Below are 14797 nucleotides of genomic sequence, written 5' to 3'. Positions count from 1 at the left end.
GTTAGTGCTCGTACGCTAACTGTAAGCACTCGTTGTATCTTCAATAAGTGTCTTTGATATCCCGGTAACTGTGTTACAGAAGTAGAAATAGAGAGTATGGAGAAACTCTAAATGGTTTGAAACGGTACCTAAGCGAGTTTGAATCCCTTTATCTGCGTACTAATTAGCTACTGAATATTCTCGCAACTCGGTGGCAAATTCAGACACTGCAGCCAAAGATCCTCTGTTGTCAACGACGCAACGTAATTTGACTGACAACACCATTCCACGGCAATCCTTCAACGACCAGGTTATTCCAGTCTGTAATCCCCCACTTCTCAAGCTGTGAAGCTGTGGGAATATGCACCTGACACGGGTTGATCAACTCAGCATCCCGCAGCTCAACCTCCGACTCCTGCCGGATTCTCTTGGCCATGACGCGCACCTCGAGCTTCTCATCCCCGTTCACATCATCGAGCTCGCCCAGATTAATCTGAAACCCGCCGTGGTCCTGGAACCCGAGCCGCCTGTACAACCTCGCCGCCGTTTCGCCACTGCTGTAGAGTGCCGCCCACCTTGCAACCCCGTCGCCCCGCTGCAGCCGGATCCCTTCCTCCACAAGCGCCGCTCCGATGCCCTTGCCGCGGTGCTCCGGGTGCACGCACAGCATCCGCAGCCATAGCATCATGGACTCCCTGCCACCCTTGGCAAGGTTCTCCTGGCACCGCACGTTGTACATACTAAACACGGCGTCTCGGAACGCATCCACGGCAACATTTTCGTCATTCTCGATCCCTCTGCCGTTCCGCTTTCGTCTCTCGATCTTCGCCCTCAGCTCAACCAGCTCCTCCTTGACAACCGTAACGTCTCCGCTGCCCAGCTCACCATCGACCGAAGCGTTGTGGTACGACCAGACGGCCAAGCCGACGACTTTGTTGCCACCGGGAAGCACAAAAACGAGCACGTGCCCGGACTCGACGTACCTCTGGAGGAGGTCAACCAGGTATCGCTTGCGAGTAGTGGCTCGGTAGGCAGCGGTATGCGCGGGGGTCTTGTTGACATGGGGGTTGCGGAACGTCATGACGGGGATATCCGGCGTCGCAGCCACCACCAGATCGACGATACCATCAAGGTGCAGCGTATGGTCGGCTTTGCGTATTGTGCCCCAGTGATTCGGGGGTGGCGTGGGGTCGTATTCCAGGTGGCTGTAGTGCCATGTGCGGAGGATCCCATCGTCTCGCGGCGCGGCCAGGTCGGAGGTTGATGGTGGTGCGTCTTTTCGAGGTGTAGCAGCTGTGTCTTTGCCGCCATAGTCTCTCCCATTTTGAAGAAGACCTGAGGCTCTTTTGTGGGGTGGAATGTTTTTCATCTCTGGGCTGTGTTTGGTGAGCAATATTGTTACTTAGTCTACTGCTCTGTCTGACAACAAATTCCGCCGGCCGTAGGGATTTTCTCACCTTGTAGATGAAGAGTGCAGGAGGTTGATCCGGGCAATAGTCGTCTTCATCTCACCGGCTGGGGCTTCGATCTTCAGGTGGTTCATGATAAAAAATTTCTGTAATACCGAGGTTACGGAAGGGAAGAGGCGAAGCAGACGTAGAGCCACCCTACAAAAGAGGATTGCATCAGCACACACCATTTCGTATTTCTGCCACTTGATCTGCCTCAGTCAGTTGGGTACGAGATTGTCTTCGAAGTCTTGCCACAAGAAGTAGGCGCGACTAGGTTCTTTTCAGTTAGCGCCTTCTCAATAATTACTGTGTTGTCACATCATGTTGTGCTTGGTTATCCGAATGTGGAAAGAAGGAGCAACCACCTTACCTAGGTCGACAAAGCAGCTTGTCAACGAAAGGGTATATGTAATATAGGCACATATATAGTAGGCAGTCAACCGAGTTACGATAATTCTCAACCGGTTTAATAATTATTCTGGATCATCAATAGTATTATTGGTCCCGTGAGGTAAGCTGTCTTAAGTCAAAATCAGTTATGTCTCCAGGCAGCGCACCATAGAGGGGGTGCGGACACCATCCCGAATCATGGCTCCACCAATGACATGAGCTCGTTTTGAGTGAATTTCTGCTTCGTTTTCTGGAAGCACCTCGATTTCCATCCATGGTGTGTACCAACCAATAATCCTAGATTCCGACCTAGATTGTTCAGAGTTGATTCGAGAATAGGGAGGGTGGTTACGCGTGAGAGGCAAGGTCATGTGCGGTCGCTCGTCCTGACCGGTGTAAAAGGCGAGGGTTTGCGAGCACGACTAAAAGTCTGCGGGGTACTGAGATACCAGAACATGATGGGTGCCAGAAATCACGGATGCCAAGGGAAAATAACCAAGTAGATATTGACAAGTCCTTTAGGATTGAATAATGTAGCATTACGTTACTAGTGAGATGGTCTCCTGAAGTAGACGCAAATCTTTTTTTTGGGATGTAAACGCAGTGAGGCATGATGGATATATAACAGAAAATGCAAGTTCAAAGTTCAAAGATAGGAAAGGCGGATTGCTAGCCTTGGAAAAGACCCACCTCAACCCGCATGTAAAACAAAAAAGAGGAGTTTATAACGTTGCAGATAATAATCGCCAAGTGGAATTAGTATCTGCCTCTCATTTTGGCCGATAGGGCTGCCACTGCTGTTGACTCGCTTGCATTGGTCTGTTGACAGGCTCGGCGTCTGGCAGTTCTGCCGGTGGCAGACTGGGAACAGCTTGATATGACTGACGTGATGCGTAATAGGGCTGTTGGAATTGCTGCGGCGGCGACATGGAGCGAGGTCGTGGTGGTGGTGACTGCTGACGCTGATCCCGTTGCTCACCCGCCACCTCCGGGATGAGCCCGAAACTCGGAGACGGCTCGGGTGAATCCACCATCATGTTGTTGACGCGTGCATATTGGCCATGCGAGTCGGAAACAGCGCTCATCATGCTGACCCTATGAGCGTTGGTGTTGGACGTGATTGGTGAGGTAGGTTGCGAGACGGATCTCATGGACAAACCACCGCCTGCGACCATTGTGGGTGCGAGTGTGTTGCCAGACAGGTACTGGTCTCCCCTTCCCTCGACTGGACGACTATCGTCATCTTCTTGAACCATTGTCTGTGTTGTCCTCGACGACCGTATGGATGTCTTGGGTGCCAGGCCGGGCATGACCTTGATGTTGTAAGCCTCTGGAGAGAAATGATCTGGGCTGAAGCTGTGATGGGGGTTGCTGCTTTGGTATTGGGATTGAGCCTCGCCCATGTCGGGCAGGGCATTATTGACATAGGTCGCAGGGAAATCTGCGATAACTCGGCTGTCTTCCTCCTTGTTTCGTAACCGCCATCCCATCTTCCAGCAGACAAGCAGAACGATCAGGGCAAGAACAATGAGCGCGCCGACGACGATGCCGGCAATAATGCCGGGGTGCAAGCTTTTGTTGCTACTCTCTACTGGCGCGGGCGAGGACGTCGTCACTGGTGGTGGCGAAGGTGCTGCCGTCGGATGGTCCTCGATGAAGACTGCGGCTTCTGTTGCGTTATCGCTCAGGCGGGAGGGGATCAGTTTGTCCTGCGGGCAGCCTGTTGGTTTGCAAGGGTTTTCTGAACAGCAACCAAGAAACGGAATGTTGTTGTTCTGGCAGGTGAACCACGACTTGGTTCCATTCGAACTTGAGCAGCTTTGTGGAGGCACTTTGTCGTAGGAACCTCTGTTGAAAGTAGCTGTTCGAAGATCTTTGCTGTCACAGACACCACCATTGTCGCATGGATTGGTCATACAGCAACCGATGAACTTGATGGGAGATTCATCGCAAACGTAAAAGGCGCCGTCCACAGGACATGACGGCCCTAGTTTTAAAACCATGGTCAAGGGTCAATGTGAGTGTGTGGGTGAGCGAGTTTGGCTTAGATTAGATACTGGTGGCAAAGGATATTCCGGTGATCGTCGAGAAGGTCAGAAATGCCGCTGAGAAAGTGAGATTGTGATCAATTGGAAACTTGAGAAAGAGAAGTTGCAGCAGGTGCCAGAACCGAGCAAGAAATCTCGTGCGACACGGTGCGAACGGGTATACAAGCAAGCCGTTGTCGTTGGGGGCCGCTTGTGGAACCCAGCAAGCAAAGATGGCGTCGCGCCACACAAGATGCTGAGCTGTCTCTAGTTGTCGCAGGGAAACGCAATTCCTCGGGTAATATTAATATCGATGATGTTTCTTTTTTTGGGTAGCGCTCAAGGGTCGGGTGAGTTGTACCGTGGAGTAATCGAGGGCACACGGGGAGGTGAAGGAGAAAATCCGGGTGATGTTTGACGTGGGTAGGGAGGATCCGATACAGTAAGTACAGATAAACAAAAAACCAGTCTGTAAAGAGGACCCGGATGACGAGCGAAAGGATTATTAGTATCAAAGCTGAGAAATGGGCTGCAGACTAAACAGCTGGTGACGAATTGTCAGAGAGTGAAGCAGCCCCCAAGAATACAGAGAGAATCTAGTTCTCGATTTTTGTCGTTGGCCGGTTGCGGGCAGGCGGCTGTCCGAATACTTTTCATAGCTTGCGGCCGCCAAGCTGGTGAGATGCAATTCCATTCGCGTCGCATCTGATTCCCAAATCCCTCGCGGCTATTCAGCGCCAAGTGTCTGCCGCCCAACTACATATGGGGCGATTTATTGTGGATGCACTGCCTCGAAATTGGATGAATTGGCGCAGGCATGCAACTCGTCGGGCCCTGTTGCTGGCAAGCTGGTTATTTTATTTTCCTCAGGTCCTTTGAGCAGACCTGTGTGTGGGTGGCTTGGTGGGCAAGGCTCATCATCATTAAAACTCTCGGCAACCTGCACTTCGCCCCCACCGTGCACCATCTTCTGAGTTCTACAATACAGACAATGAATGACAAGAACTTGTGCTTGTGTGTTTACAACATTTTTACATGTTGCAAATTATCTATTACAGTGTGCTCGAACTAGGCGCCGGTAGGTGGTTCTGAAGATCTTGACAAGGAGAAGGACGCGGCAGGTTGTCAACGGGGAACTCCTCCATCAAGCTAATGCCAACAGCTCCATTCCACATAATACAGTAGCAAGAGCAGGTAAGCTTACCTTGAATTTCTCGCCCCATCCCTTCTTCCTTTTTGTGTGACAACAAGAAGGGTCCAACGTTGCGAGTCGCGAACATGACCAATCAGTTTCGCCTTTGGATTTCGGAGGTCCACCAGGCGCAGTCAGGTTGCAGCAGCACAAGCGCTCGTTACAACAGCAGTGCATCCAAGTTGGGCAAGGAGCCGGAGCAAACCTACACTACTAAATTTAGCCCACGTCACTTTTATGTTCCAGTTAAGGTTAGGTAGGTATGGTGTAACTTTGACTGACGGCGGGCGCCTGGAACTGTGGGACATTCCAGTTTACTGTCTTCTGTCGCGTGCGTTTTTGGTAGACGATCTTCACATACACGATGGCTTCAATTCAACAGTGTTGTCATCTGTCTCTGAACCTCGATAAACCAACTACGATAGTTCGACAGGTTCATTGAGACTTTGTCTTGTTAGTCTTGGACATCGGTGGAGAAAAAAAAAAAAAACAATCCTACCGACTAGGCGCAAGCTATTAGGAGGTTCACTATAACTACAAAGTATGTAGACCACATTGCCATTTAGCGCTAAAGCTACCACCATTGAAAGTTCGGACCAAAAGACGACATGTCCTTCAGCAACTTTTCGGACTGCGGTGCTAGGATTGAGTTGATGACCTATGACAGGGAAAATCCCTGAGATCAATAAGCATCAAATTCCCAGACCCAAAAACGGTCATTCGGGTCTGACGAAGAAACGAAGGCAGTGTCTGTCGCTTGGAATGCTCCTTGACATATGGCTGCATTTTAGCGCTGGCTCCCTTGCTTCGGGCTGCCGGTAAAAGACTGATCGCCCCACTATTTTTCTCGAGCTTTCAAGGATTAAGTTCAATCAGTTCATCTGATCTTGCCAACAACCAACCGAAAAGTTTCGACCAGCTATCCATGCTTGCCATGCAAAAATGACCGAATATGTGTCTTGGACCTTTCTTCTTCTGCTTATTCTTTTCTTCTATTCTTCCTCCCATTGATCTCCCCCTATCTTTGAACAATGCGTTCAACGACTTTTCTCGGCCTCATTGTCCCATTTATTATTCGTACTGTACACGTTCCTAGTTGACCTTGGCGCTGGCGCCTAGCGTTTACCCCCAGTTCCGGCGAGACTTGGGCTACAACTCCGAAGCCAGTAAGCCACAACTCAAGCTCAATGTTTTTTTTTTTTTTTTTTTTTTTTTCCTTTTTTTTTTTTTTTCCTCCCCTCTCTTTGTTTGTTTTGTTGTTAGCGCGCGCGCGTAAGATTTGTGGCGTTCCCAGCTGTGCTCCCCGATCTCATAGCCGCACAGTTGGGTAGCTCGTTGCTGCACCCCACATCGCCTTACTTAGTCGGCTCGACCTGCTAAGCCTGACTGGGAAGCTACCTTACCAGTAACGCGGTCCATTTATTCGGTACAGAACCGGTCGGTCAAGTGCCATACTGTATTTCGACGCAAATTTCTACATCGACCTGTGTTGGATACAATGCAGATGCTTGAACCTAGTTCCAACGCATGTGTAGGCATTTTCCATTCTCTCTTCTTCTGCTTCTTCTTCTTCTTTTATTTTTTATATTTTTACCTCCCATTAGTTGGCGGCACAAGCTGCATTCTTGCTTGCGCAATATTGAAGTAAGGTTTGGATGTGTTGTCGTGACGGGCCTTAGAGAGAGTGCAGGAAGGAATTTGCAGATATCATGCACGCTGAGGAAGCCTTCATTAATTATAATCAGGAACGCAGTGACATGATATAACACCGAATTCAAGAAAGCACCTCGCCTCTTGGCGAACGGATGACCTTACACCTCATGTATACTTGCAGTCTGTGATACCTTTAAGAAGCTCAAAATTTCTCCAAGAACGCGTTGATCTTCTGCGTCACAACATCACTGGCCTCCTCAGGCAGATAATGACCATACCCGTCGCCGACAGCCACGGGTGTATAATCCACCCCTTCGGCGATCCAATCTCTCCAAATCCCAGCTACATCCAGCCTTGCGCCCAGCTTCTCCGCTGAGAACATGACCAACGTCGGCACGGTAATCTTCCGGCCCGCCTTTTGGTCCTCTACCTGCTCGACGACATCCTCATTCGACCCGGCTGCGTAATCCTCACAAGTCGCACGCAGCACCTCCTCGCTCTCGAAAAACCCCGCATGCACGTCGATGGCCCCGTCGGCGGCGATCCTCGCCCGCCCGACCTCGTTGGACCCCGCGATCAGCGCGTGCGAGCCCCTGCACCACCGCGCACCGCCGTATGCCTGCAGGATGGGCACGGCGAGGGCGACGTTGGCGAGCAGCGGCCAGTGGAAGTAGCCCCGCGAGACGGCCGGGTCGGCAAACGCCTCCCACTGCACCTTGGTCGGGACGATGTCGAGCAGCACGGCGCCCACCAGGTCCAGGCCCCCGTCGGCGGGGAACAGGGCGTCTTTGGATACGGCGAGGCGGTGCGCGATGCGCGCGCCGCGGTCGTGCCCGCCGACGATCAGGCGACGGCTGCTGGTCTTGTCGATGGCGAACGCCGCGCGGAGGGATTCGAGCAGCGCGCGCCCCACGTCGAGCTTGGTGTGACTGCTCGCCGGGGTGCTGATCCCGTAACCTGGTAGTTCAGGGATGAAGAGCGAGACTTTGTCGATGAGGTCCGGAACGATCTGATATTTGTTTTTGTTAGTGAAGTTTATTCCTAGATATGGGGATAGTCGGTTCGTGGATGGAACTGACATGGCGCCAACTTTTTTTTATTTAACGATATCAGTCAGAGGTTCACGGGTATTTATTTTTCGGATCCGAGGTTCAAGTTTGCTCACATCAAAGATGACTGAGGGTACCCGTGGATGAGTGTCAGGATGGGACGGTCAGGTCCAGCATCCGATGTGTACGCCACGACATCGGAGCCGGAAGCCGTGGGGGTGGTGGTCCGCTTGAGGGCGGGGTAGAAGTTCTCCGGATCGGCTGCCATTGCGACGCCAGGTGATACTTTTTATGGATAAATGTATGTATTCTATGGTCTGGTTTGTTATAATGTTTGGATAATCATCATATATACTCAACCGGTACAACAGAGTCATAACTCCGAGGTATGCGGCCGAACCTCGGCCGGTAGCATCGGAACAATACCGGCGGGGTCTTACGTCAGCTTACATTCCTTTATCGCTACGCGACACCACCCACAGCTGCCTAGACAACCCTCAACGATATTAGCCAAATAAAAGCTCAGAATTAAATTGGTCATGCTCCACACATAAAAAAAAAAAGAACAATACTAGAAAACCGGAGGAGATTAAATATCATTATTCAATGCGGCATTAAACTATCTAGGAGACATCAAGTTCCACAGCCAACAGATCCGTTTTCAACAGACCCGCCAACTTCTATACATTCGTCTGTGTAACGGATCCCTGAGACTGTGACCAGCAGTGTGAAACTCAAGCGTCCTTGCCATAGGCGTCGGGAACGCCACTGCTCTCAAACACGCCAAGCAGTTCATCTTGGGCCGACAGGAAAAAGCAGTCGGGCACAGAAACGCCGTTGGTCTCGGGAACGACGCGGTCGACACCCTCTTCTCCGTTGTATATAATGGCGTTGGCCAGGTCCGTGGTCAGCTCGGCGTCGCCCCAGTTCTGCGGCGCAAACATGATGCTCGAATGGGCCTCGGACATGAGCGTGTTGGGCATGTCCTCGGCGCGAGTGTAGTGGTGCATGCCCAGGTTGACCCACGCGACCAGGTCCTCCTGCACCAGGCTCTCGTCGTCCTCGAAGAAGCGCCAGAACTCGACCAGGGGAGCCTCGGGCACGTTCTGGTTCAGGGCGGCCGACGAGTCGGGCTCCGTGTCCTTTTGGCGCGACACGGCCAGGAACTGCTTGGCGAACTGTGCCGACTTGAGGAACCACGGCGACCGCTGCGATGCCAGGTGGATGTTGCTCACGCCGGGAACGATGCGGTAGCCGCGGTCCTCGCCCCACTTGTTCTTCTTTTCCTTGTTGACGACGGTGTACATGGACTGGCCGTTTGCCGGCAGCGGCAGCAGGGCATCCTTCTCGGACGCGACGTCCGAGATGTTGTAGCGCATCATCTCGAACTCGCCGCGCTCGGGGAACCAAGGCTGGGTGATGTTCTCGACGACGATGTCGGTGCGCACCAGCGTGTTGGCGGTGCCGCCCAGGTCAAAGTCGGCCTTGAAGTTCATGACGTGCGTGTGCAGCGTGCCGGTGATGGTGTCGTGGACGCGCGGTCCCCACTTGCCCTCGTCCTCGGGACGGTAGTAGTTGGCCTGGACGTAGCCCGATGCGTGGGCGTCGACTCCGATGGTGCCGTCGACCCAGAAGGTGTAGTCGAAGAGGTAGTCGTAGTTGCCGACGGTGGCGATCTGGCGGACGACCAGCTTGGAGCCCTTGGTCGACTGCATGTAGTAGCCCGGCTCGGTGTGGCGCGTGATGGGGGTGCCGATGTCGGTCTCGAAGATGCAGACAGAGTTGTTGGTCCTGGTGGCGGCGGTGCCAGAGGTGAAGTCGCTGTCCCAGTACGTTGCGTGGTAGGGGCAGTCATAGCCGGGGATCAGGCGGCCGACCTGAGCGCCGATGCCGTAGAAGCGGTCCATGTAAGCCGTGCCGGCCTGGTAGGGGTTGTTGCCGGCGTACTGGGCGATGGCATCCTGGAGCGAGAGCTCGTACATGATGCGCTCGCCCTTGAACTTGATGTCGTAGAACTGAACACCGACGTCTCGGTCGAAGCGCGTGTAGAAGCTCCAGCCAAGGTATTCAACGTAGCGGTTCTCGGTATCGACGGCGTAGCGCTTGCCCTCGAGCTCGACCATGGTGGGCGCCATGCGGTCCTCTAGCTTGCGCAGCTTGTCGCCCACACGGTCCTTGCGCAGGAAGCTATCGTCGGCAGGCGGGGCGGGCGTCTTGTTGATCTTGCCGGCCGTCCAGGCCTCGCGGAACTCCTCGACCGACTTGTAGATGACCAGGTCGTACACGATCATGCGCAACTTGTACAGGCTCGGGTCCGTGCCGCTGATGTCGATGCTCACGTACAGGTTGGAAGGCTTGCCGTAAGGGGCGAGACCCTTGCGGTAGAAGGGCATCCACGCGATTCCAGTCGTTCCGTCTGTCGACGTTGGGTTGTCGTAGAAGGTCTCGGCGGTGGTGCGGTTGTCGTCCTCGCCGTAGTAGGCAAAGTCGACGAGGTCGTTGGTGATGTCGGCAATCTCGGACATGAACTTGGCCACAAACGGATCGACGCCATTTCTGCGGGGAGTGTCGACGTAACGTCCGTTGAAGAGGATGCTAGCACCGTTGACGCCGTTGTACATGAAGTCCAGGGGTTGGATCTTGGTGGTTGTGTTGTCGACCGGGAGAGGTCCGACATAGTACTCGGCGACACGCGGCACATCCCTTCCGCCCTCGTTGATGACAACCCGAGCGTAGCGGGGCACAGTTGCGGCGCCTCCGTCGAGGTAGGCCAGCACATCAGTCTTGTTGGGCTTGAGAACCTCGAGGTGCCAGACATAGTTGTCCGTCTGCGAGAGGTCCTCGGCCGTGTGGCTGGTGAGGTTCAAGCCAAGGGCCGGGTTCGACACCCAGTGCAGCACGCTGTCGATCTCATCCTGGCTCAGCGCCTGGAAGGGGTTGGCCTTGGCTGCCTGGGTGCGCTCAGTCTTGGGCGCTGAGCAGGTCAATCCGCTGTGCGTGTTGTTGGTGCGTCGGGAGAGGGTGTTCTTTGCCTGGCCGCCGCCGAGGTCGCGGGGGTGGCGGGTCTCAAGCAGGGCGTTTGCCGCCGCTGCGAGACAGAGGGAGATGACAGAAGGCTTCATAGCTGCTCAACTTTTTCAGCTTGCGATGGCTAGCTGTTGGCTGCTGGCAGTCTCGGTGAGGAGTTTTTGCCTGGTGATGAGATGTCGAGCCAAGATGTCGAAAGCAGGCGTACAAATACCCCTTTTTATAACCGGATGGGGATTGCGGGTTTCATGCTGTGCTGCAGCTCTTGAATCCAAGATTTCGACATCGCCAAGACTTCAGCATCGCCGTCGTCGGACACAAACTTGGCTTTCTTCGGACACATGGTTTGCTATCAAGACCTACATGAGAAAAGACCCGCAGTCTCTTGGCATCAGGCTCACTTAAGTAGATATTTTGTGCCGTTTCGGTAACTTCTATCCAGACTAAATACCCAGCTCGTTATCATAGTGTCGTTTTCCGGCGAGGTTGGGAAAGTTGCCTAAATCGGTAAGGTAACTAGCAAAGAAAGGCATGATGTCGGACCTCGCCCATATCGGCCTGGTCCACGGTATTTGCCGGTGGGTAGGGTCTTATCATGCTAATCTCTTGTTGTATTTTTCTGGCGGATGTAATGGACCGATAATGGCTATCTATGTATCCCCAACCCACACCAGCTAGTCCACATTTGCGGTTGGAGATTTCCACTCCTCCCGTACATTCAATCCGGGTTTTTCGGACCCGGTTGTCCGGCTGGCTAATCTACGGAAATAATCGCGCAGTGCGTTTTTATTTCTCCGTCCCCCGGAAGTATGACGCAAACGGCTTTTCAGCATTGGAAGTTATGCTACGTCGTACATAATGTTGCACTAAAAACATCGTCAAAAACGAAGGCCTCCGTCAATGACTAATGCCAGTGACTTCGGTAAATATAGCCTGCAACACATAACACACATTGACGAACACGTGCAGCCTTATAGTCTCAGGGCTGATCCCTGAATCGGAGTTCCACTAATTAAGCCGCGTGGCTCAATTCGTGGCTTTGTTTGTACCAATAGTCTCAGTGCTCAGACTAGACCCCCCTGCGTTGCAGGGTGGACCGGACGCTCCATATACCTTTTAGCCACACGGCTTTTCGACCAATCAAATTGGCCGAAAAAATCGCGCCCGTTCTAATCTGAGGACATCTAATTGATTATCGCTAGTCTCAGTGCTCAGACTAGACCCCCCTGCGTTGCAGGGTGGACCGGGCGCTCCATGTACCTTTTAGCCACACGGTTTTTCGACCAATTAAATTGGCCGAAAAGATCGCGCCCGTTCTAGTCTGAGGACATATTGTCGATTTTCGTCGCAAGCGACGGAACTACACAGTATACGCACTGTGTACGCACTGTAGGCGCATCGGCGATGCAATTAAAATATTGTGTATTTTTTTATTAATAAATATTTAATTAAATAAAAATGGTAAAAATATAATAAAAATATCGTTATAAAGTTTAAAATTAGGGTATTTTAACGGTTAAAACTTTATATTTGTAATTATTATAATTAAATAAAAATAAAAATAAATAATAATATTATTATTTTTAACGCCCTATTTAAAAATTTATATATAAATAATAATATATATAAACCTTTTATTTTTATAAAATAATAAGTATATTTATATTAATATTTACGTATAATTTTTTTTCCAAATTATCGTTCGTTAATTTTTTATTTATATAAATATACGTTAAATTTAATAATTTATATAAATATTTAATAATCAATATATTTATTAATAAAAGGTTTTATAAAAATATAATTCGGTATAATAAACCTTTATACTTAATATATATAATAATTTAACAACGTTTATTTTTTTATTTAATTTAAAATAAATATAAAATAAAATTTAAAAATTAGTAAATTTATTAAATTTGAATATAAAATACGCAATTTGAATAATATTTAAAAACTTTTTTAACGTGGACGTTCTTTTATACCGGTTATATAACCGTTAAAATTTTGGTGTTAATATCGTTAAAATTGGTAAAATTATAAGCCCGTTTCGATTGTAAAATATATTAAAAATATTAAATATTTTACCTATTCAAATATTTAACACCTTATATTACGTAATATATTAATAAAAATTTATATATATAATATATATATATATATATACCACCCCCCACGTGCAAAAATTTTTAAATTTTATTCAAAAATAAAAATATAATTAAAAAAAATCAAAAAAATCAAAAATTTATTAAAAATCCAACCTCCACTTGAAAATTAAGGACACCCATATCCCAATTCGACCAATATAACGATTAAAAATATAAAATAAATCGTTGTTAATTATTTCGTTAATTCCTATATCCAACGTACAAACCGTTTATTTTTGCGATTTTTATTTAATTAATTATAACGGAGTGTCGGTCGCCGAATTGGCGAAATCACCTCCACTTGAGCCCAAAATAAACAAATTGTCCTCAGACCTGAACCAGAGTGATCTTTGGTTGGACCCACAGGTACAAGCAAAGCCACGATTGAGCCACGCTCAATTGTGGAGCTCGCGTTCAGGGATGAGCCCTGAGACTAGTGCTGGATAAGGAATCGTGGGTGATCTTTAACGTGGCCCTTAATTATATCGCCGTTACGCATATAATGCGCGCACAGTGTTTATCTTATATAATTACCTCCATATACGGCTATAATCGATAAAAAATCCTCAGATTAAAACGGGCGCAATTTTTTCGGCCGATTTAATTGGTCAAAAAGACATGTGGCTAAAAGGTACATGGAACGCCCGGTCCACCCTGCAATTGCAGGGGGATCTAGTCTGAGCACTGAGACTAAGGTACAAGCAAAGCCACGAATCAAGCCACGCGGCTCAAATGGTGGAGCTCCGATTTAGGATCCCACATAGCAGCCTCGATAGCTAACTCGTGATCCGCCGATATCTTAGTTGCTTTTAGTTTGAAAAACTTGCCTAATTTTGAGCCGTCGGCCCTAGTGGCGATGCCGTTCTCAACTTTGACCAGAGTGCTTGCTTGATAAGTTGGGTACTTGGCTTCCAGGTATGCTGTACCTCCCTCCGAACAACCCACGTGGCCCACGGACCGCTCTGTTTCCTCCGTATAGCCAAAAAGCATATCAACCCGGTAATATTGCTTCGTCGCACTGGCAACAGAGGCCATTAAAATTAAAATAAATTTGAGGTTCATAATGATATATGTAAAAAGTATGGGAATTTGCTTGATAAGGGATGAGCAGTTTTTTTTTTTATCTTTTTCAAATGGGTTCGAAAAACGGTTCGCGGCGTGGAAAGGAGTTAAGGCTGATGGAAATGTTAACAATCCAGCTGTACAATTATAATTAGGGGCGATTAAACCATTTTAAATATCCATTCTGATAGGGAAATTAATTAGCTGTTCATACCGAATTACCTAATGTAGCCCAAAAACTGGTGGAATTATGCTGGTGCAAATCTATATTTAATTCGGGCATTGAACAAGCCATGACTAGCTCGTACGGTATTAATATTAATATAATACCGGCATAACTTTGTAATTAACCATCGGAGTGGCCGCCAGTATTCGGGTAATGCTTTACTGCCTAATCCCTGCCAATCGAGTAATATTTCCAAGAAAAACACGAAGAAATTACGAAATTGATATAATCGCTATAATTAGAAAACTCGTGTCAAGACCAAAGAGCTACAAAATGTTTATCCAACTGTTGCAGAACTTATGTTAACGCTCAGCCTCACCGTTTCTATGGGGAGTTGTGTTGCGCACATACTCGTGTTAGGGACCTTCACTCTGAAGACATTCAATAAAACGGGGCAGGTTTGTTAAGCAGGGTTTGCAAAGTATTAATAAAGCAATTTATTGAGGGTAAGATAAGGTAAAGTGGCTTGATTTGAAGCTTAGCCATGCAAGCATTTGTCCGAGTGAACGTACGTTATTATGCACGAGTTATTAGACTCTAGAGTCTTAGATAAATCAGTGTGCTGAGCTTCCCCCCCCCCCCCCCCCCCCCCCC

General features: G+C 49.4%; 3 protein-coding genes across 3 annotated transcripts; all 3 read right to left on the bottom strand.

Annotated features, from left to right (window-relative positions):
• Window positions 1-115: 115 nt before the first annotated feature.
• On the bottom strand, window positions 116-1874 carry PgNI_02258 (uncharacterized protein). Its single transcript, XM_031122325.1, has 3 exons — window positions 1801-1874; window positions 1437-1700; window positions 116-1355 (listed from the first exon to the last, which is right to left on the bottom strand). The coding sequence occupies exons 2-3, from the start codon at window positions 1616-1618 to the stop codon at window positions 230-232; spliced, it is 1308 nt and encodes a 435-aa protein (XP_030987636.1). The 5' UTR covers window positions 1619-1700; window positions 1801-1874; the 3' UTR covers window positions 116-229.
• Window positions 1875-2590: 716 nt separating this feature from the next.
• PgNI_02257 (uncharacterized protein) lies at window positions 2591-3823 on the bottom strand (the record flags this gene model as incomplete). The annotated part of the gene is made up of 1 exon (XM_031122324.1): window positions 2591-3823. The coding sequence occupies one exon, from the start codon at window positions 3821-3823 to the stop codon at window positions 2591-2593; it is 1233 nt and encodes a 410-aa protein (XP_030987631.1).
• A 3071-nt stretch (window positions 3824-6894) lies between these two features.
• On the bottom strand, window positions 6895-10863 carry PgNI_02256 (uncharacterized protein; the record flags this gene model as incomplete). Its single annotated transcript, XM_031122323.1, has 4 exons — window positions 6895-7701; window positions 7772-7781; window positions 7858-8026; window positions 8511-10863. The coding sequence occupies 4 exons, from the start codon at window positions 10861-10863 to the stop codon at window positions 6895-6897; spliced, it is 3339 nt and encodes a 1112-aa protein (XP_030987630.1).
• Between the last annotated feature and the right edge of the window lie 3934 nt (window positions 10864-14797).

The sequence above is a fragment of the Pyricularia grisea genome, assembly GCF_004355905.1.
Source record: "Pyricularia grisea strain NI907 chromosome Unknown Pyricularia_grisea_NI907_Scaffold_1, whole genome shotgun sequence".
In the NCBI taxonomy this organism is placed as follows: Eukaryota; Fungi; Ascomycota; class Sordariomycetes; order Magnaporthales; family Pyriculariaceae; genus Pyricularia; species Pyricularia grisea.
The sequence above is the reverse complement of the archived record's forward strand: the minus strand, read 5'-3'. Positions and strand labels throughout refer to the sequence as shown.